The sequence below is a fragment of the Talpa occidentalis genome, unplaced genomic scaffold (assembly GCF_014898055.3).
Source record: "Talpa occidentalis isolate TD23 unplaced genomic scaffold, MPIMG_talOcc4v2.1 talOcc4.3, whole genome shotgun sequence".
Classification (NCBI taxonomy): Eukaryota; Metazoa; Chordata; class Mammalia; order Eulipotyphla; family Talpidae; genus Talpa; species Talpa occidentalis.
In genome coordinates this window covers 113,822,301-113,846,722 of record NW_023603184.1, presented here as the reverse complement: position 1 = coordinate 113,846,722, position 24,422 = coordinate 113,822,301, and the positions used below count along the sequence as shown (strand labels likewise).

The 24,422-nt window shown below is 32.2% G+C and overlaps 1 protein-coding gene across 1 annotated transcript in view; it reads left to right on the top strand.

Annotated features, from left to right (window-relative positions):
* CALCRL (calcitonin receptor like receptor) overlaps positions 1-24,422 on the top strand; it is an 83,996-nt gene that overhangs the window by 44,221 nt on the left and 15,353 nt on the right. The window contains exons 2-9 of the mRNA XM_037523681.2: positions 4,397-4,487; positions 4,658-4,746; positions 5,748-5,832; positions 7,960-8,092; positions 8,461-8,571; positions 8,659-8,771; positions 10,646-10,737; positions 22,194-22,320. Of these exons, the coding sequence (XP_037379578.1) occupies positions 5,779-5,832; positions 7,960-8,092; positions 8,461-8,571; positions 8,659-8,771; positions 10,646-10,737; positions 22,194-22,320 (630 nt within the window). The 5' untranslated portion in view covers positions 4,397-4,487; positions 4,658-4,746; positions 5,748-5,778. The remainder of the gene's footprint in view (positions 1-4,396; positions 4,488-4,657; positions 4,747-5,747; positions 5,833-7,959; positions 8,093-8,460; positions 8,572-8,658; positions 8,772-10,645; positions 10,738-22,193; positions 22,321-24,422) is intronic.

Below are 24,422 nucleotides of genomic sequence, written 5' to 3'. Positions count from 1 at the left end.
AGGGTTTAAGTGATTGGTTTGGGCCTACCCACATATTTCAGAATAATCTGGTATGATTTTGCTAGTTTGAGGTCCATAAATTTCAAAATCACAGATTCTATGGATTATGGCATGGAAATATTTAGGGATTCATTATTCTGCCTAGCATAGGATTATTCTGTCTATACTACTCATTCTCAACCATTATTGTATTAAAATCATTTGAGAGGCTTGAAAAAATTCTTATCCCTGGGCCTCAATCAATATGAACTGAGTCTGAATTTCATGGAGTAAAAGCCAGACAATGATTCTCTTTTATTCAGGTCTCAGAAAATTATAGTATGCTTGAGAGGATTAAGAACATCCACAACACCAGGATTCCTCAATTTAATTAAATTCATTTTATAAGTAATCCACTCAAAACTACACTTTCTGCATACCCTCTTTATATCCCCAGTTCTGCTAGGGGAGTCACAGAGATGTATATAGTGTAAGTCCTATTTTTACTGTATTTACAATCTAGTGGCATAAATACACAAAAAAATAATTACAAAGTTACATGATAAGTTTTAGATAGATATTTGACCAACTGGTTCTGGAAGTCTAAGGCATTAATTGTGCCTGGAAACACTGCAGAATATTTTGCCTGACTTAAACTTGATAGTCTTTTTAAAAATAGTCTGGCCAGTACTGGAGACAGAGAAGCATAAGTGTGTCCAGTTTCCAGCATGGCTCAGTGAGGATAATGTATCTGTATTGTGCTTCCCAAGATTTAACAGGCGAAGAATTTCTTGGATGTCTACTAAAAATACAGATTCCCATCATCTTCTCCTTAAGACACTGGTCCAGCAATTCTGTGCAGGCGCCTGGACATTCTAACATATTCAGCAATTTCTGTTGTTGACTCTGATCCAGGTAGAGCTCTGAACTTACACTTTGAGGAACTTCGGTTCATGCTATATCAGTGACATAATAGCTCTTTATTCAATAGGCTAAAATACATTGCAAGTCCCAAACTATATCATACAAAAGGATTCACAATTTCCCTAAATCTTTAGGGAAGACCAATCCTTTATATCTGAATTTCCAACCTTTTCAAGTATTCCAAGTGTTCAGGAACATTCCAGGTCAGGATGGAGTAGGGAATTAAAACTTTAAGTAGCATTTCATTTTTAAAGAAATAAAGAAGATAGTAGTTTGTGCTAATAATTTAAAAACAAAGATAAAGTTATTAAAAACCAGACAATGAGGAACCAATACAAGGTATCCAGGCTGATGATTTTTATATTTTTTTCTCAGTGGCACAATCTATTCTACATAATGTAGGAGAGGAAGAAGTTTCCATTTGTTATATAAGTATGTACTATTGGGATCAGAGGAGAGTGCTTATTGTTTGTTTGTATTAAGAGAAATGTAACTTGTTCAATATGCCATAAGGGAAGGTGTGTAAGAGACAGGAAATAGCCTAGTTTTGCTCATAAAATGTTTAGGATACTTAATGGCAAATTCGATGTGTCTGGGAAATGTATCTATTAATCAACTTTACAGTGACTGGATAAATAAGTAGAGAAAAGAACATGGCTTAATGCATTTAAAAATCCAAGATATTTTGAAAATGAAGGAGTGCATGATAAAAGATTTATTTTTTCCCTTACTCTTGGCATGAACATACATTGTTAATATTAGGCTTGCATGACTCAACAAAAATAAAAATTATTATAGAGAAAAAATTAATGGAAGGTGTGAATAGGAATAATAAAAATTGAAGAAAGTAAAAAGACATTGGCATGCACTTACAGGCTTTGTGTTTTTTGTTCTGATATATTAGTATTGATAAAGTCACACTGATTTATAATTTCTATGTAGAATAAAATGTGGTTTTACACTGAAATGTCAAGAAGATTGCCTCCTTGAATTTATGGACTTGGAAATGTAGATCCATGAAAAATTATCTTGCAAAGATCTATGGTGATTATAAGAAATGATACAAGGTTGATGTTATATAAAGCTCTGAATGACTAAAAAGCTATAGTCCAAAAACTACTTGAATTTAAGACAGTGTTCATTTCTCAGAGTTCTTTCTGTGGTGAAATAAATTGTTTTTATGTTATGTTGGCAATTTGGGGGCCAAAAAAATGAAGACTAGAAATAAGCTATTTTTTTTATTTCCTTCGTACAGTAAAGAAAATTTTTTCACTTGTAGTAGTAGAACCAAACATTTCACTTTGTGTAATTTTGAGAACTGAATGTGAAAGTATAGGATCCATAAGGCTAGCTGTTAGAAAGAGAAAATGCTAGTAAGTAATGCTAGTGACTTGCACCATAGTGATTACAATTTTTTTTAATCAGAGCTTTCTCAATTTTGAAACACTATTCCTCTGAACAAGCCTAAGCACAGTTGAAAAAATGCACTCGCAGATGTAGACATTTAACTTGACCTCCTACATTATGTACTTGCTATCTTCCCATAATAGAATAAGAGCTACTATATTTTATATAGCATACAACTTGGTAAATAATTTCACAAAATCCGAAAGTGATTTACAAATATTTTCATGACAGATTTGGTCAGTTCATAACAAATGTATTTTAGTAAAGATAAATTTGGAATAAGAAAACACAGAGGAGAGAACCATGTTAGAGGCAGCATGCAAAGAACAAATGAGCTAATGAAGAAATACAATTAAACAATTGAGAATAATCTTGACATTACATCATGTAAGACTCGATCTACATTGGCCTTCAAATGGGTCCACAGTCATCTTATCTACATGCCTGGTCATGATACCCCCATGTTTGACCTAGAGAATTCTCGGTGAAAGGTGTTTCCTCCATGATTACCAATTATCACATGTGTCTATCAGCCAGGACATTTTGGTAAGTTCTTTGTAGAGTAGGTAACTCAAGTGCAGAAAACCCCATGTAAGTTGGACATTACATGATGTCACGGCTGGTGTAAGTGTCAAATGTGTTTACAGAAATGCCATCTGCTCTATCCTTGATAAAACCAGGAGAACAGCTGCCCCATTGATGAGGGGTGCTACAAGTTTACAAAGTTCAAAATCCAACCTTGTTCCCAGTAGTAAATTTTCCAGATCACTAGAGAATTAAGATGAAGAAGGAAAGTCATAAAAGTGGAATTATTTGTATTGATAAATATTTTGTGAGTTGAGAAGCTGTTTAAAGTATTAATGCTAGGATGATCTACTGAATACTAAGAGATATTTCACTAAGGTACATTTTGGAACTTTGATTTTTGAAGCCTATTAGATAAGCAACAAAAATAACTGCTAGTGTTGGGTGAAATGTTTTTTCAGATATTTTGGGTTTGGGAAAACACCAAAAATGTTATTGGAAGTACTATCCCCTTCCATTTTTGAGGTCACCTACGTGTGTAAGTATTGTGGTTTTTTTGTTTGTTTGTTTGTTTTTGTGGGACCCTCACCATTGGCTGGGGAACGAACCGGCGCTGCGGAGGCTGCAGGCAGCCTCACAGCCCAGCGCTCAACCGCTGCACCACCAGGGGAGGCCCTAAGTATTGTTTTATAAAAGCCTACCTGCTTCCAAATAGACTAATATTTCTTTACATTTACATATATAATATATATCAATACAAAAATGTGAACTACCACTGTTTTAAATATGAACTAAAACTGTTTTTAATTTGACTTTATGACTTCCAAAGTTATAAAGTGGTCAGTTCGTGGTCTAAGCAACCACGAACTCAAAAACTGAGTCATTTTCAGGACATTTTTTGATAAGAAAGTAAATCTGCCTATATAAGAACTATTTTTCCCAATTTTATTTGTAAATACAAATCCAAACACTGTCTATAACCTTCTAATAGAAGAAATCACAGTTAATTAATAGCTGTGATTAATGTTCTTCATTGTGTCAGATTCTAAAGTATTTTATTGTTTAGTTTTTTTCATTCATTCTTATAGCAAAAATAAATTGTCAGTTATGAAAAGTAATTATATATTGTTTCTGGCTTTGAGAACTTATAGCATCAAGGCAAATAGATATATAAAAACTAATAATAATAATACATTCCAATAAATTATTAAAGAAAAAAATAATTTAAAGGACGATTAAACTATATTTTAATTTAAAAGACTTTCATTATATTCTAGACCTTTGAAATTTACTTAAATAACACAGTTAATTGCTCTGTGTTCTAAGCATCTTAGATAAGTAAAAGTTGACGTGGTTTTACAGTTAATGGAAAACAATGCATATTTGTGACAAAACTCAAATATATTGTTAGCAAAAGATGTTTTTAAAAGTTGGACTAGCCTAATGAAAATACCATTTTAATCGTATTTCTTTGAAAATTTCAATCTATCATGGAAATTATCTTAGCTTGTTAAAATATTAAATTACTTAAATTCAATTATTACATCAATCAATATTTCAGGTCATGACCCTTGGATTTATGAAATTCTTCAAGACATTGTCAGATATGATCCAAGAGAAAATGTGATTTGAGTCTGGAGACAATTGTGCATGTAAGTATTTGGAAATTAGATTTTCTTATGGAAAATGTAATAAAAACTAAAATGTCAACTCATTAATTAGTAAATTGCAAAAAACTTTGATTCATTGTTTTCTGACTATTACAAATTTTTAATTCCATAATTAATATATTTCCTGATTTTTGGGTTATATTTTTCTCAAGATCAACTATAATAAAAACTCACTATAGCTGATAGAAGAGAAAACATTAATCAGAGGATTGCTACAATTAAAAAGAAAAACTGCTTCTAGGTGAGTCCTTGGTGAGGGAAGGGAGTGGCATAGATTCTGTGTACTAGGTAATGTTATGTCTTATTGCATGTAATAATAAAAGTAATAAACATCATATGGAAAAGATTTTTATATTTCAAATTCTAAGATTTGCTTTATTATAAAAAGTGTAACATGTTTCCTAACACAAATTAAATCTAAGTTCATAGTTCATTTTTACATCCATCGGAAATATTTTTTACATATTAAATGACTATAGTTTATATCTATAACATGATAATTTGTATCTCATACAAAATACTATCAGAGTAAGTTGTTCATGGATCTTATATTGAATAAGCAGTGTATACTTTATCTCAGCAATATCTATCTCTTAGTATTCAAAAGCTAGTGGGTGGTGTTTTAGAGACCATTTTTTTCTTTATCTCCTCTACAGAAATATTCTTAAAAGAACTTTTATTTGATATTGTTCATCTCCTCTACCTTTATTTTTTAATGTAGATGAATCTTTAATTTCCTGATTAGAAAAGTAACTGAATCTTACAGTGAATAATCATTTCTATTAAATTATAAGGACATTTGTGTGACATGAATGTTGATTCTCAAGAAACTGGTCCAAGGAAATTTCTCTCTTAAATTATTTAAATGGTATAAAAGTAAAAATGAGATTAATACTAATGAAGCATAAATAAGTTTTATAGTAAAATATGCTATCAAATTGTAAGCTTTTATGTTTTTTGAAAGTCTTCATGGTGATATTTTAATGACTTTAACCCAATTTGGTAAAGGCAAAGAAAGAAGTATGTTTTAATAATTAAAGAAAAATATTAAATATAATTTTATATAATTTTATAATATAATTTTAAATATACTTTTAAAAGAAATATATTTTAAATATATTTAAATATATAATTTTAAATATAATTTTAATATAATTTAAATATAATTTTAAAAGAAATTTTCTTTATAGGGTAGTGATCTCATAGATATTGATAGATTATAATTCTCATTTTCTATTGCAGTTTGATTTATATTGTATTCATTTTGGCTTTAATGATGGAGAAAAAGTGTATCCTGTATTTTCTGTTTTTCTTGCTTTGTTTTATGGTAAGCATAAATTCCTCTAATAAATCTTCCATCCTGATTTTTTTCCAATATATCTACAATTGATAAAGATAAATAATATGCAGTTTTTAATACATAGATGAATTATTTTTTATCAATACAGCAATAATTTATTTCCTTTCAACAGACACTTTTAGGTTTTCAATCCTTAAACAAGTTCTATGGGATGGTGGGTCAGTGTGGGGAGGCAGTGGTCAAAGTGAGGCAGGTCAATGGATGCAAGTGTGTAAAGAACATAGGTAAATAATTATAAGAGTTGGTGAAAAAAAAACACATAGTATAGCTGTACATAGTAGATAAAGTTGCAACCAGACCTATTGTCTGAATTAGATCTATTTAAAAAGCAGATTCCAACCTATTTTTTTTCCCATTCTGCCAATGGACTGACTTATAGTGCATTAATAGCAACTCAGAATCATGCCCTGCTTTTTAAAATTGAGTTCCTCACTCATTCATAGAAATAACTTGTGTGTTTCTTTGCTAGTCAATGTAAAGTTCAGGACAGTTATGTACATGAGTGTGTGGAATCAGACATGTTTCTGCACATATACATTGGGTACAGGGGGCAGGGTGTGGGAGGTAAACTAAAGTTGACTAAAAAGCAATTGATTTACTGAAGAGTCACAGGCCTCATGCATTTAATTGTATTTTTATTTACAGAAATATCATTTTCATATTTTTTCTGCCTCACATTAAAACTGACTGCACTATTATCTGATCTCATGTCTACAAGAAATTGAGAGACACAATCTCATCTAAACTGAGAGACACAAGCTCATCTAATTCTGTGCCAGCAAATAATTTCCCTGCAGCCTTTCCAAGAAACCCCTCCGCCCAAAGACTCACATAAAGAAAATCAAGAGAAATTATAAAAAGCTTAAAGGAGAAAAAAGAAGAAACACTACATCCCTGTTAACATTTGTATTTAAAAACATTCTTAAGTCTAGGAGCAATCCCAAATCTGCACTTCTGAGATGTTATCTTGGGTAAACAGAAGAGAACTCAAGAAGCAGGATTCCTGTATCTTGAGTTCACACCCTCTACTGAGTGTGCCAATGAGCAGCACACACCAACAGTTTCCCGCCTGGTATTTCTGTAAGATTACCAATCTGATTATAGTAATTTGAGAAATTATGACCATTTCTCTTAAATTTATTTGGACATCGTGTACATCCGAGTCTTCAAAAAATCATAATGAATTGAATTTGTGCAATTCTATAAAACTAATCTTGACATAAATTTCTATTTATTACTTGCAGCACAACTGCTACATAAGTCTTTATTAGGAAATTAAAACCAGTTAAAGAATAAAAGTTAAAGCTAAGTGACACTCAGGTGATGATGAAACTTGAGTGGTTTCACAGACTGAGGGAATATTAATACATAAACTTTAATAAATTCAATAGAAATCAAGAATAAAGGGACAAAATAACAGCAGAGACATGAGTGCTTACAGAAAAATAGTTCACAGAGCTTAGGCAAAAATGAAAAAGAAATAAGGTTGAAAAGAAGTTTATAGCCTCTTCATATTGCAAAATAGGGAAACATGTAATAATCAAAGTAAAAGTGAAGCATAAAACAGTGCTACTACATTGGAAGAACATAACTATATACTTTGTCCAAAACCCTCATTGCTGTGCATACAATATAAAATCCATTTTCAACATAAAAATGAACTTTGATTATCAAAATGATAAAAATGGTAACAACTTTACCATGTGATAGATAATTCCTCTCTGTTCTTGACACTGTTTTATTACATTTTACACTTAGAAAGCAGAGGCTTAGGGGATTAAGTATCTTGCCTACTTTCACAGAGTAGGTAAAAAAGTAGAGGCTGATTTTGAATACAGTTCTGTCTGTGTCCCAGAACATATCTGGAAGTTGAACTTCCCAACCCTGCCATTGATAACTTTGTTACTATCTTGAAACTGGATTTGTGGGGATATTTGTACCATGCCATGGAATTGGCAAACACTACAAATCAGGGATTTCCTCCCAAAGCCAGTTGACCATGTAACATCAGTGCCCTTAGTGATTTTCACTGTAACTCACTGTCTGCAACAGACATTTTCACCGTTCTGAAGTTTTATTTTTTTAATCCTTTAGAATTTTGTCATAGCAAAATCAGAAGAAAACCCTGATAAAATAAATCAATTGACAGTCACTAGAAATAAAATCATGACGGCTCAGTATGAATGCTATCAAAAAATCATGCAAGATCCCATTCAACAAATAGAAGGTAATCACGACTGTTGAATTTTAAAGGCAATTGATGTATCTTTAAAAGAAAACTATCCCATTATATAATTATGGAATACTTGCTGATCTTTTTGTATATGTGCATTTTAATTATTTCTTTATGAAGAATACAAGGGACATAATTTATCTTGCATCATTGAAAAGTTCTAACAAAAACATGCACATAATGCTTAATGTGTTACTGTAGTATTCTAATAATTGCCTCATGAAAATTCATTTAATTGCTACAGATTTTATATGTCTTCATTTTCAGTCTTTTTTTGCATGTTAGTGTGAACTCATTAAGACTTTATGTCTTCATGTGTAGGAAGAGGGAGCTATAATTCCTAATTTTTCTCTCCCTTGAAGGAATTTACTGCAACAGAACCTGGGATGGATGGCTGTGCTGGAATGATGTAGCTGCAGGGACTGAGTCAATGCAGCACTGCCCTGATTACTTCCAGGACTTTGATCCTTCAGGTGAAAAGCCGAAACTTATATACAGTTCTCTTTACAAAAGTCAGTTAACTAAATCACTATTTTCACTCTTCTTTTTCAATTTTATAGAAAAAGTCACAAAAATCTGTGACCAAGATGGAAACTGGTTTAGACACCCAGAAAGCAACAGAACGTGGACAAATTATACCCTGTGTAATGTTAACATACATGAGAAAGTGAAGGTATGCATAATTATAAATTCAAGTGTAATTTACACTATCAAAAAAGTTACCTACTACAGCCCTGTGAAAATTTAGTTTGTGTTCCATTCCACGTAAAACCTTTTCATAACATGCTGTGAGAAGAGCAATACAGAAAAATATCTTTGTCGAAAGAACTATTTGATTTTGTCATTAAAGTGAAGAAGCAATCCAACTAAGTAATAGTGTATTTACAAGTCAATGTTTTAGTATTGGAGTTTATATTTTTCAAAGAAAACATAAAGTATAAGGAAAAGGGATTTTTATTTGTGGAGGAGTGTCTTGAGTTATCTTCAATAATTGTGTTCAAGTAAACAAGATAACTTGGCAGGATTTAAACAATCCTGACTTGGCTGCTAGGTCACTCTAACTCACACTCCCATTTTAAACACCATGTATTAAAATCAAGGTTATTCATATTTTTCCACAACAATAAACATTTGATAGAAAATTCCTGCATATATTTGCAAGTACATGAATATAGAGGCAAGTTCACCTCGGGCATATGAAGTGGGGATGATAATAAACCCATCCTTAGGTTTTGAAAGTATTGATTAAATAGAAGGAAAATGCTTAGAAAACTAAGGAACATACAGTAAGCACTTGAAAACTGAACTGTCAGGGCCTCCCTGGTGGTGCAAGGGGTTAAGACGCAATTTATGAAACTATCCACAGCCACTGCAGCATAGTTCGATCTCTGGCCAGGGAGATACCCACATGGCGCAGCAGATCTCTCCTGCCTTGCCTGCTGCTCCCCTCAGCAGTGTATTCCAGTCAATCTGCGTGTTCTGTTCCCCACTCTGTCTCTGGTGAATTCTCTCACCCCCCACACCCCTGGCCTGCACCCCAGTTCTTGTATACATAAATAAATATTAAAAAAAAAGAAAACTGAATGGTCAGCTTTCATTTTAATCATAAATAATTTATTTTTGGCTTATTCAGAGAAGGATCTGAATAGAATTTTTAAAAATGCAAAATAAAATAAGTTACAAATATGGAGAATAGTCAAAAATCAAAGAGAAAATTAGGAGAAAGGTAGACTGCATATGTACACATTATAGACTCCTGTCAGTTATTATTAAGATTCGTCTCTGACAAACATATCTTATATTTGTCAAAGGAAAAAGAGAAACACAGTTGGGAAAGAAATCTTTATTGGTCATTTAAGTCTAAACAAAAACATATATCTATATCATCAAATAATAGTTCACTTAAGGTGTACTAAATGGTAGAATGAAATTTGTCAGTGTCCTCCAAAACATAAAGCGTTGGCTTTACTATTATGCAGCCTAGATCAAAAGAATTATTCCTTTGCAGATTTAATATATAACTTATCTAATTCTCTAAATAAAAAGGGCATACAGTTATAAGTTTTGATGTAACTTGATAAATTTGCAAAGATGTACTTCATTCCAGATATATTGAGGTATTTATTGATTTGCAAGCCAAATAGTAAAGGTATGGGAGCCTAAATTTTGTTTTTTTATGCATACAAGAACTGGGGTGTAAGTCAGAGGTGCGGGGGTGGGCGGTGAGAGGATTCACCAGAGAGAATGGGGAGCAGGACAGGAGGATCTACTGAAATACACTGCTGAAGGGAGCAGCAGGCTAGGCAGGAGAGGTCTGCTGCGCTATGTGGGTTGCTCCCTAGCCAGCTGGGGATCTAACTCATGCTACAGTGGCTGGCAATAGCTTGATAGTGCTGTCTTTTTAACTCCTGTGCCACCCAGGAGGCCCCTGGGAACCTAAGTTTTAAAAAATAAAATTTATTTTCTTTTTTTGCATTTCTACACATGTAGAATTATATTGATATTGACATGAGTTTTAAAAACTTTTTTTATTCATACGAATTACAGACGGCATTGAACTTGTTTTACCTGACTATAATTGGACATGGATTATCTATTGCATCACTGCTTATCTCACTTGGCATATTCTTTTACTTCAAGTAAGTGCATATAAAGTAATTTTCATATTTGACAATTGTCTTTGGCGAATGCAGTGTTATGTCATGTGTTGATAAAATATACAAAAATAGGTGATTTAAAATATTTAAAATAAACTGGCTATTTAAAATAAGTTGAAATATACTGACTTACCTTGATTTTGCAAATACAGAGTGAGGAAACTGATCGAATATTTTAAACCTAACTTCACAAACTTGATATACGTAAGAATAAAGTCATGTAACATGGAGGGAGCCAAAATGAATATATAAACATAACTGCATTTCATTTGGGAACTGTCAAACTGAATAAGCCTTCTTAGTTAAATTTTCAACTTCTTGGTCAATTTCACAGTTCATCATGGGAACCATAATTCTGTATAAATAATAGCAATGGCATTTCATATGTATAATTGAAAATAATAATCTAAACATATTACAGTTAGTTCACTTTTCCTGGTTTAAAGGGTCATCATTAAAATTGTTAAATTGTATGTTTAATTTTCCTTGAAACTTACTTTTTTGGAAAAGAGAGTCAGCTCCAATTTCTTTATCCAACAAATCAACAAGTGGTTTTTTTAAGGACTAGGAAAGTAAATACCAAAACATGCACCAGTATTTAGTTCATGAAAATGGTTTCCATTATTTTGATTACCAATAAGTAGAGAATGCAATGTGACAAGAATGGTTAGCTATGTTTCATTGTATCTTCATCACTATTGTTATCTTCCTCATTCTCTTCCCCCCCAACTCCTCCCCTTCCCATTCGCCCTCTTCCTTCTCGTCTTTCTTATTCTTCAATAATCTTTTTGAACCACTATTAACTTCAGAACCAGCTATAGAAATAGCACATGAAAATTAATGAAATCCAAAAATTATGAAATCATTGGATTGTTAGGTACGTAAGTAAGTGGAACACTAGCTCTTATCCCATAGTTTATCAAATACTCAGAATTCAACTAGCACATTCTTAAGATACTCAACATCATTTATTTTTGGGAATCCATGTGATAGCCTTTACTGGTACTTTTGGTTTATAATATTATCTACGTATTGATAGAAACTGACTTAAAAAAAACTCCACACTGAATAAAGTTAATTATAAGCACCACAAATGTACCAAATTAAACATTTTAAAATGTGATGTATTTTTCTTTAGTTAACTGTGTTGAAAAGATGGAAGCATTTAGTTGAAAAGATAAACATTTCTTAAAGCATTAAATTTACCATAATACTCTTTGTAGCAAGTTACCAAAGTTTCATTATTCAAACTGTCAGCTCTGTCTCTACCCTTAAAATTAATGTCTTGTTAGTTGCTTATATGCAGTTTATTAAAAAGTCATGTCTTTACTCCTGAATATGTCTTATAGAATGTTTTTTTAAAAGAATACAATCTTTGGAGTAGGAAAAAAGGAAAATAAACTGTCTTACAAAGTGATATTTTTAAATAAAGTGCTTAGGTCCACAGTGATATATTATTGATCCTAACCAACCAAGTGAACCAAGAATGCTAACAAACTTATTGGTATAACAATAAATTTCAGGAACTGAGAGATACAAAATGAAATTGAAATTTTTAATTTTCACTTGGCATAATAAAGATAACCAACTGTTTAAAAAGAGTTCTTTTCCTATTTCTCAAAGCAAAATCTTTATAATTTTTAAATACAAGGGATTTAGGTTTGAAAATATGAAACATCAAAATGATGCAAATTACCTGAAAATCTATGTAACACTCTAAAACTCAAATTTTTATCATGCAAAAGTTTTAGTTCACAAAAAAACGTATAAATAACCACACAGAGAAAACTAGCATAACTATAATATTAGCTAAGATTCTTTTTTAAGAAAAAATCTTTTTTTAAAGATTTATTTTTTACTTATACAATAGCTGGGGTACAGGCCAGAGGCACAGGAGGGTGAAAGGATTCACCAGGAACAGAGCGGGAAGCAGAACAAGCAGACAGGCAGAAAGCACTGCTGAGGGGAGCAGTGGGCATGACAGGAGAGGTCTGCCATGCAATTTGGGAATGTCCCTGGCCAGCTGGGAATCGAACCTGAGCTGCAGAGGCTGCGGACAGTTTCACAGTGCTGTGCTTAACCTTCTGTGCCAAAGGGGAGGCCCCATGGATAAAATCTTTTAATGTACAAGACTGAGAATAAAGTAGATTGGCCTCTACTTAAAGGCATAAAATAGAAACCCTAAGAGTTATTTAAGACTGTCTTATAAATCCTTGCAAAAAATGTTGTAAGTTTTGAATATTTATAACCTTAAGAAAAAGAATGTAACCCTTAAACTAAAAACAAAACAGCTATAATCTTGAGAAATTACTTCCAATTTATTTTTTAAAGTAAAAATACAAATAAGGTATGTTACTCATTTTTAATAAAGAAATATATACACACTTTAATAAAGAATATATACACACTTAATTCTAATGTTGAAACATCATAAAACAATTTGTTGTATTTTCTCAGTTTTGTTTAATATTCATTTATTTTATACAGTATTAATTGTGACATACAAATTAACTATATAACAGCTTGTAATAAATGTTACTAAAATTTATTTTTATTTATACAATAGCTGGGGTATTGTTTACATTGTATTTTCTCAATACAGTTCATTGTATTGAGAAAAGTTGATCAAATCACTCTGCCAATTATAAATACTGCTATTGCATCCACTATTTTGGAAGCAAAATCCAAAAATAAAATAAACACTAATGGACTTTTCAGAGGCTTTCCTTTCTCCAGTATATACTCTTGGTTCCTTTATCATAGATTAATTGTCCATATAAATTCATGGGTTTATTTCTGTGCTCTTAATTATATGCCATTAATCTGTGTGTCTGTTTTTTCCCTAATACCATACTATTTTGATTACTATAGCTTTGTTATAGAGTTGAAATCTAAGAGTGTGATACCTCCACTCTTCCTTTCTTTTGTCAGTATTGCTTGGCTACTCACGGTATTTTGTGGTTCCATATGAATTTCAGTTAGTTTGTTCTATTTATTTGAAGAATGACATTGAAACTTAGATAGGGATTGCATTGAATCTGTCTATTACTTTGAGTAAAATGGCCATTTTAACAATGTTAATTCTTCTAACCCACGAACAAGGCATGGCTTTCTATTTCTTTGTGTCTTCTATTTCTTTTAATACTCATAGTTTTCATCATACAGGTCTGTCACCTTTTTTAGGTTTTTTCCTTAGGTACGTACATTTTTTTCTTTGAGATGTAAATGGGATTGTTTTCTTAATTTTTTTTTCTCTTCTAGTTCATTGTTTGCTATGAGAATGCAATTTATTTTGAAACCCACTAACAAACCCTAGAAATCTGACATAAAGGTTGAGAGTCTAATGTGGTGCTAAGCAAAATATCTTCTTCAGAAAATATTCTCTATTATTGGCATTGTTACTACTCTTAATAGTTCACTAAAATATTTTATATAAATAATTAGCCTGGATAGGCATGTAATAGCACTAGATTCTTTTAAAACAATTAAAGAACATGATATCTAGCTGTATATACATAACATTTATAAATAAATAGTTAAAATGTCCATGTAGAAAAAAAATCAGACCTTGAATGAAAGATGTTTAAAACCAAATTTGTCTATAACTATGTCAGAAACTTAATTAGTAAAAATATAAAACATTTTTATGCCTACAACATGCCATGTAACTTTCTTGGTACTTGAATTCATATTAAAGAACCTATAGTCTTTGATTTAAACACATCTACTATACTCACCAGAATTATCTACTAAAACAGGAAAATCAACTAGCCACCAAAAAAAAAAAAAAAACAAAAACTATACACTAGAACAGGAAGTAATTAGACAAATATCACAAAGTTAGTTCTATGAGAGCAAGAATCATGTTTGTTTCGTTTCATTAAAAATCCCAGAACTTAACCCATAACCTTGCATAGTAGCAGGCACTAAATATAGTAGCATATTTGCATAGTAGCAGGCACTAAATATATTTTTTAATGAAGATATGAACTGACTTGGAAGCTCATTTTTAGGCCTGTTTTTCCCACAATGTATCTGTGACCATGGAGTCCCTTGAGTTTGCCTTGAATCAGTTGTTTCTATCAACAAAGAAAGGCATTAGACTAAGACTCCTAATTTTTTTTTAAAGATTTATTTATTTATACAAGCACTGGGTAAAGTCAGAAGCGCGGGAGGGTGAGAGAATTAACCAGAGACAGAGTGGGGAATAGAACAGGCAGACTGACTGACGAAGTACACTGCTGAGGGGAGCAGCGGGAGAGACAGGAGAGGTCTGCGCACCATGTGGGGCCCTCGCTAGTGGCCGGGGATCAAACCGGCGCTGCAGAGGCTGTGGGCAGCTTTGCAGCCCAGCGCTCAACTGCTGCGCCACCAAGGGAGGCTCTCCTTATAATTTTTATCAGCAGAAACATCTGTGTAAAGCAATGTAGTAGAAACTGCACCTAGACTGAAGGAAGACCAGCACCACCTCACAAAATGCTGATTTGAATGGTTAATGAAGCATGTTCACACTGAGCCAGCAGATACAGAATTTTTATTTTTCTTTCAAATAACCTAGATTCCTAGAGGAGCGATGTTTCACATAAGATCATTGTGATTTAAACAAAAATGTATCAAAATCTTCCTGCTCCCTGTTCCTTCCTGCTCTTCATTTCCTCAGACTTTTCGGTCATTCTTGCTTAGTCTTTGGTGCAGGAACATTTTCTCTTTGTTAATTGAGGGTCACTGATCCATCCTAATAAAAACCAAGAACCATGCAGCAAGTAGATTTACTGTACTGTTTATTTTTTACTTAGAGAGAGAAAAGTCTACCACTCATCCATGCTTTAAATTAGAAACAGAGAACATGAAACATTATTTACCAGATATACTTCAGTTTTATATTAAGATCAATTAAAGGAAGGAGCCAGAGGGGGAGATAAAAGAAAGGGAACAGAAAGAGAAAGAGACAGAACTTTGGAATTTGCCAAGCCCTGAGAGGCAATGACTCTTACTCATAATGAGCCTTGAAAAACAAAACAGAACCCTTCAGATAAAATAAATAAATAAACTTTACCAGAATTAGGTATAAATTACATTTTAATTACTATTTAAAATCTGTGAGCATAGCAAATCCTGCATCCTGTCCTTCTTTGCAACACAAAGAGTTCCGTGTTTTTCACACATAAACACTCATATAACATCTGAGTTGTGTGTGTAAGGAAAGGGGAGAGTCGTGGCTTTTTCTATTAATTTGGCTGATATTTCACACAGATTCCGAACAATTTTAAAGTCAAACTGCACATTTACAACTGTGAAGACAATGACATTGTTCTAGGTTGTTAAGTCTCAAAATTCACCAAGAAAAAAAAAATTTCCAGTTGCTATACCAAAATTTTTCAACTTAATTAATAAAAATCTTTTAACTCTGGTATTTCTGCTTTTCAGAACAAGAGAGACAAACTCTCACCTTTTCCCTTAGATTATACCTAAATACATTCAATCAATGTTAGGAAATTTTATTTCTCCAGTTTCTTCATATAGCTCTTGAATTAGAACAAGTATAATTTTCTTCTTCCAGGTGTAATTTTTCTACTAAAAACTCTTTTTTATGTTTCAATTGTAAATCAACTTCGAGCAAAGCTATTTATTAAATCTTATAATGAAACATAAAGAACAAAATTTTATTCAACGAAGCATACTTTGACATCCTTGTTTTAGTAGATTAGAATTTTCACTTAAATATCTTGATTTAAAACTTCACTAATGTATGAGTGCAGAAATAGCTATCTCCTTGTCCTTGCAGAACATCATCTCAGTGCCTACCCAGGACCATCTTTGCTTTCTCAACTCATATATACTTCATTCATTGAACTGTTCTGTATAATATGGTGTTCTGCTGTATGTATCCCAGGCTTCCTTCAGCTTAACATTAGAAATAGTTTAAATTGGGCTTCCCTGGTGGTGCAAGAGTTTAAGCACCACACTATGAAGCAATCCGAAGCCTCTGCAGCACGAATTTGATCCCCAGCTTTCCAGGGAGCAACCCACATGGCACAGCAGACCTTTCCTGTCTCGCCCACTTCTCCCCTCAGCAGTGTATTTCAGTCAGTCTGCCTGTTCTGTTCCCCACTCTGTCTCTGGTGAATCCTCTCACCCCCCGCATCTCTGGCCTGTGCCCCACTCTTTTATGCATAAATGAATAAATCTTTTTTTTTTAAAAAAGGAAATAGTTTAAATATTTTATTAGACCATACTTGCTGAGTCTATTTCCAAATTATTGAATTTCAATTGAAGTGCTGAAGATTCTACCCCTCTCAAGATGTGCATAGTGAGAGCTGAAAGACTTCCTAATAAGTAATCTAAGTTACTTGGAAACCTTTTAAAATATGTCCATTATAGTTATATAATAAAATCATTGCATTTCCAAATTGAAATATCAGATTTGAATAAGGACAGAGTGGTACAAGGAGTGATGAATTTTTCTAACAAAAACCAGTTCCACTATAATGTAATGCTATAACTTTATGGAAGAGTTCCAGGTATGGAAATATAAAACAAATAACTGAATTAAATAATTCAGACTCATTTTAAACAGTAAATTTATTATTAATGCTACAACTGAATATAAAGTTCAAATATCTCTTATGATGTATTTGAAAAAATGTAACTTCTTTATAAGTGTATTTTATCTATTTTTCTTAGAGAAATTGAAATGTAGTGCTAATTAAGCACAACAAAATTTTCATGGGAATAGAATGAAAAATCATTCAAAAAAAGAAAGGCAATCATATATTGCTTGGTGTGAAAACTACAGAGTAATTTGAATGGTTAAAGCTTTTCAATTTTTATTAGAGATGAGAAATAATATAACATTTTTCTTACAAAAGTTGTATTAAAATTTTCAAACTGGCTTTTCATTCTCACAGGCATAGTTTATTTATATTTCTAACTAAACCTACAAATATAACTGACTGGCTATATGTGATGAAAAAGTAAAGTAAATCCTCCAAATTACAGTGTCCTTCTAGTAGTTAGGAAAAACAAAAAACAACAATGACTGGATATTGAGCTGCTAGTATTTACAGTTGAAATATTAAGATATAGCACAAGACTGTAATTTTTAGAATCAAAAGTCATTCAGTAAATTATGCTTTTTAAATTTAATTTTCCTAATCTTAGAATAAAAAAAAAGTGTCAACTTTTGCTTTGTCTTCTGTTCACATTTTCCTTTTTGCTCCTCAAAAATTTTAACCTTAGAACTATGTGTCAGGGTGACTGACTCATCCATATTGTTCTTGTCTATACCTTCTGTTCTATCTTGAATAGTCCCCTCATTCTGGCCACACTCTATCTAACTCTTAATCCTATGTTAATTTACAAAAGGCTTGTGACACTCTCTGGAATTACATTATACAATTTATGTATTTCTGTATACTTCACTATCACTTGAGTAACATAAGATCAGGGTCTTACTCTGTATTACCCACAATTCTTCATCCAGAAAAAATACAATACATTATTAAATCAGAAAATTATAAATAACTAAATAAATAACTATTAAAAGAGATGAGCCCTATTGCTTCCTGAAAAACATCAACATTCAAATTCAACAGATGACTTACTAAGATTGTGACCTTGAGCATCTTACATCAATTGTATTGAATGATAATGAAATTTCTGGACTTGTTCAATGAGATAACAGATGTAAAGATCTTATCTCTGTGCCTGGGATATTTAAAACTACTCTTATTGTGAATTTCACCAGCAAGGGATTGTTTGTTTGTTTGTTTGTTTAAGAATCAGACATTTTAGAAAGCCTGGTAGTTTCTTCCCTTAGTTTCCTGCCATTAGGGGCCAAGGAAAAGCACTGAGGTGGCTCACATTATCAGAGGAAACCTGGTGGTCACACAAAATGAACATGTCTATGCCTTTTGCGACCTGTACTCATATGTTATATTAAATGAGCAACTCTAAATAGAGGGAAGGGAGGAGGGAATACAATAGAGCAAGTGCAAGCTTTTCTCTTCCAGAAGGACTTACACTGAGCAACTTGGTTGAAATACTCTTGTGTTTTTTCTAATCTGGTTAAGTGAATCACTGGCAGCCCAATCTGTAGAAGTGAGCTATTGCTAGAGGCTGTGTGCACTCTGTCACACTTACCCAGGTGATTCCATGACCGCAAGGCACCATTCAGGACACAAAAGCTAACCATACTGCTTGTGCTGTTAACACATTTATTGCTTTCTGCCTGTTGTTTTTGGCAGTGTTCAGATCAACATGAGCTTTCCTCCTAGGAAATACATGGTTTGTGGTTTTTAGGAAAAGATCTGAGCCTCTTGAAATTAAATTAGACAAAGTAGACTGAAGAAGCAGTACTTCACAGTCTGGGCTTTTCTTGTATTATTTCCTTCATGATTAGTTTTGCTCAGGTTTAGTTTTGAAGAAAGAAGTTTAGAAATTTCTACCTTGTGTCAAAACTAAATGGAAAACCAAGACTAGTATTTTTCCTTTATTTATGCATTTTCTTATTGTTTACTTTGAATATGGAGTCAGCGTGATAATGAAGTGGTAATTTGTGATAATTCTGGGAAGGATGAAATTCCTTGAGACAGAAACTTAGATTGCTAGACCTATAGTCCTTGATTATATAGAAATTATCTTTCAAATGCTAAATTCTGTGTTTTGTAACAAGAATGTTGACAGTTTACTGCTTTGATGTATTGCTTGAAACATACTGGTTTTAATATGTGGGCAGTTTCATATTATTCAATTGATTCTTAGTGCTATTTTATTATTTGTGACAAGAAACTATTAAGGAGTTTGATTAAAATCAGCCATATAATTACATGTATGTATGTGTGTATCTTAATAAATGTTGACCACAATTTAGGTATTATGCTAAGCACTAGAATTGATTTATCTCATTTAACCTTCAAGCCAATCTCATAAAGTACTATTGTTAACCCTGTATTACAGATGAAGAAACTGAGGATTATTTTTTAAATAATTTGCAAAAGTCATTCTATCAGTAGCGGCACAGATTCACTATTACACTTTAGACTCACTCTCAAATCAGATTTCAGATGTGTATTTACTTGATGCTACCTGCTTCTCTTGTTTCAAAAGAAAATTGAAAGGCATTGGTAAATTACACATGAGTGTAATGGTTTTGCTGACACACTTGCAGTGACTGCCTTTATAACTTTGCTTGTTTGAATTACATATGGAAATTGCATTCTAAAATAATTACATGAAGAGAACATGAAATGGAAAGAATCCAGACCCACAAACCACATTTTCTATTCTGTGGTTATGCTAGAATAGAATGGAATATTATAGCATTTAAAGAAAGCAAAGAGGTTTTTTTGTAAAACATCCTCTATCCCTATAAAACAATTGTTTAAATATTTAAAGTAAAGTAAGCACATTTAAGATTTACAATAGGTAAAATTGATTGCAGGTTAACATTTGAAAAAAAAATCCAAATATTTTTAGGATTTCATTTAAACAAACCTGTGTGTTTACCAAGTGCATGTTTTGGTTTTCATTTACAATTTGATTTTATTTGTACTTACGTACTTATATTTGGGTTAATGAATACATTTAGAAAAAAGCAATATGCATCACTAGAAAAATCTAAACTTTTTTTTACCACTAGACATTGATAGAAAGCATATGTCAGATAACATCTGTCTGCATTTAAGTTGCACAGAACCAAGAGGCAAAAAAGGAAGAACCGAAAACAATAGCAGTAGCCAATATTGCAAATAGTAGGACATATTTACACAACACAAAGTGAAATGACTTGGCTGTGATCCAGTTCACTACAATTTGACAGCTCAACTGGATATCAGGATTTCCAAAGCAGAAGTACTCGGTTTACATTATATGAGTTTTTATTTTATCTGTGTTGACCATATTATTTGAATAATTTTGTAAAACATTCAAAATAAACTTGATATTTTTGTATTAAAGTGATTTAATGTGTCCTCTTAAATATTTATTTGAGTTTGAGGTGAAATATTTTATTTGTAATAGGATTTCACTCTATCATTTAAAAATTTTGCCCATAATTGGCATTGTTGGCATCTAATAGAGTGAAATACAGTATATTGTTTTATCTCTTAAGAAGAAAATGAGAAAACATTTTTCAGGACTCTACTCAAATAATCACATACAGGAGAAAATAAGTACCAGTAGCTCATTTGTAACACCTTAACTTTCAAGCCAGATCAATATGGGAGCAGCGTCATTAGAAAAGGGAATTCAGAACAGAAATAAAGATCATCATAGTGGAGGAAACCTAAGTGTACATAGAAAAATTAACTGTTTCCACCTTACTACAGTTAGCATTTTATTTTACTTAATCCTGATTTTTTCATGTGTATTATAAATACTAACCTTTCTTTAGCTCCTCTGTCATATGTTGCTATTTTGAAAGCTTTCTTTAATGTTTTTCTTTATTCCAGTAAATTCTTCGCAAGTATTTCTGATTTGCAGTCTAAGCAAACCCTCCTAGTCTTTTAGACATAATTTGAAAATCATGAAGTTTTGTTTTTTATTCCTATTTCCTAATCAATGGTCCTGGATATAAATATGTTAATTTTTTTCCTTTTTCCCATGATGGTGGGGGAGTCATTTAAATTCTCATGCTAAAAAAGTGCATCACCGCCATACACAGATTATATAAACAGAACAATCTATATGGCATAATGAAGGAAGATTGTCTATGTGAAAATCTTACAGATTTTAGCTTTAACATTTAACAGATTTTAATTTTAACATGAGCTTTTTAATTACTTATCTGTTTCTGAATTTTTTAAATTATTAATAATATTGAGAGATAAACTGAAGAGCTGTATGTAAAGGCCTTTAAAAGATGTATTTCCTGTGGGCCTCCCCGGTGGCGCAGCGGTTGAGCGCTGGGTTGCGAAGCTGCCCGCGGCCTCTGCGGCGCCGGTTCAATCCCCGGCTGCTCCCCGGCCACCAGAGGAGGATCCCACATGGTGCGCAGACCTCTCCTGCCACCCGCTGCTCCCCTCAGCAGTGTACTTCAGTCCTTCTGCCTGCTCTGCTCCCCACTCTGGCTCTGGTGAATTCTCTCACCCTCCCGCGCTTCTGACTGTACCCAGTGCATGTATAAACAAAACAAACAAACAAATATAATAAATAAATAAATAAACATGCCTCTATTTAAAAAAAAAAAAAAAAAAAAAAAAAAAAAAGATGTATTTCCTATCCCAAAATATGCCTACCTATACAGAAGCAACTAATTTGACTCTGTTTTAAGGAATTATTGGCTTTACCTAATCAAGATTTAAACAAGTTTTAAACAGTTAATCTTGGGGAGAATAAAAAAATCTTCCAAATTTAGAGCAATTACAATGAATTAGTATTAATAATAATTAATATGGAAAATTTTATGTCAACATGCTTTGGCTTTTCTTGCCTTTTAGGAGCCTAAGTTGTCAAAGGATTACCTTGCACAAAAACCTGTTCTTCTCTTTTGTTTGTAATTCTATTGTGACAATCATTCATCTCACTGCAGTGGCCAACAACCAGGCTTTAGTGGCTACTAATCCCGTAAGTAAAAGGTGGTTATGTCCTTAGGGTCAAGGAGTTGGTGGGCCAGAAATAGAAGACTGTGTGTATGTGGTAGGGGGGCGGGGGGCAGGGATGGATAGCTGCATTCCAATATGTACAGGTAAATATTTCTCAACATTTCCAACTTATAAAGATTAAATATACAAATTAGGAAGTCAACTCTTGTTTCAATTATTTATATTTACACATAATTTTGCCTGATTTTATAGCTAGAATCCTGCTATTGGTGGCACATAAGTGTTAATGACTAACACTCGACTGAATTAAAGAATCAATCAAAGCAACCAAATCTGTGTAGTTAGGAAACACAGTACATACAAATGGAAAATTTTTGGAATTGACTTAGGAAATCTAATAAAAATGAGAAAAAATGAGTTGTACATCCCCTATACATTGTTAAACTTAATTAATATAGGAGCTTATCAAGTCCTCATTGTCTCAGTAAACATTTGTAAATTACTTCCTTGCAATTCTTTTGGAAGCACAAAAATAAGTGGAGACAGCCATAGCATAGCTGTCTAGCATAGCCATAGCATAGCCATAGAAAGTTCTATTTTTAAAACATATTCTAAATTGTATTTATACAAGTGCACATATTTTATTATAAGCTATAGGCAAAAGTAAACTTTCTTAAAAAATCTGCATAAACCACAAATATATTTTCAAATTTTTAAAATCATTTGCTTTCATAGTTTTTGTAGTATCTATACTACAGCTTTGGATATGGATTTGTGAAGAGAAATGTTTATGTATAGATCTAAAGTGGATTTGTAAAACAATTTAAATTGTTACTAAAGTCAGGGAAGGGAAAGAATTTTCAGTAGGTTAATAAACAATACACTTGTGTGCTTTATGGGTGTTTTTAGGGTAATTTCCAAAATTCTAAAATTCCCTGCATTGTTTGCACATGTGCATCCGGATTGCTCAATCTTGTATATGTTCCACTCTAAAGTCATTGGGTGAGGAAATACACTGAGGTATAATTAGCAGTATAAAAATCCGGCTAATGTCCTGCCAGTTTAGAGTGAATTTCTCTGTAACAGGGATATTTAGAGTTTTGTCATGAAGTGACTGAGCAAGAGAGTTTAAATCTTACATTTATGTGCAAATATTTCATGTTTAATACACGAATCATAAACTGTAATAGTTATTTTATTCCCAGCAGTTTGAGTGCCTGTTTAATCACCATTGCTCTGCTTAAAAATATTTTGAAGCATGGTTTAAGTTCTTTTTTATCATAATAGTTTACAGATTAATAAAACCAGTCATTAGAAATCCAATAAGATATGAATTTCTAATACTCCTTATATCCTTATTTGAAGCTGCTCTGTCATTTTTATATAATATAGAAAAATAGCTCATTTTTACCTTTGACATGACTATGTTAGTATGTGTTTGATAGCAAGGTATGCTATTTAAAATGTAATGCCATGCATTCTGCAACTGAAAGAATAGGTTCTATAAATACCTTTGAGTCAGTTCATGGTAGTGAAAACAGAATGGCTTTGGAAGACTTGTAGTCTGGGTGTTGTTTTGATTGTTGTTTTAATAAAATTAAAATAATTTAACTTCTCCAGTACTCAGCTTTTTAGCTAAAGAATATATGACTAGTGATAGCACATTTCTCAGAATTATTTTAATTTTTTTTAAAAAAACTTAAAAATATTTAAACTAGTTCATGAAAATTTTATTATTCCTATTCTGTGATAACCTAATTTTTATCTTCCAGTTCACTTCATTTCCAATATTTTTTAGCTGAAAAATATATAATGATAACTGCCAGAAATATTTACCAAGTTCCAGACTAGAAATTAGAATTGGCAAGTATAATTAGCCATGTAATTCAGTTTTGAATTTCTTCTTCTTTTTAAGAAAGTGCAGTGTATTTCTTACTACTTTGTGTTTTCTTTACCCTATATTTGAACCTCCTTTTTCCTGTCCCTTTAAAAATAGAGAAGAGAAGTAGATAACTCTGGAAAACAGAAAGGAAAACCATAACATTTTTCTTTTTTACCTACATCAAACCTTCAAATCCTGTATTTGAATAAAATAATGGGTGGGTTCTTTAGAGTATTATTTAA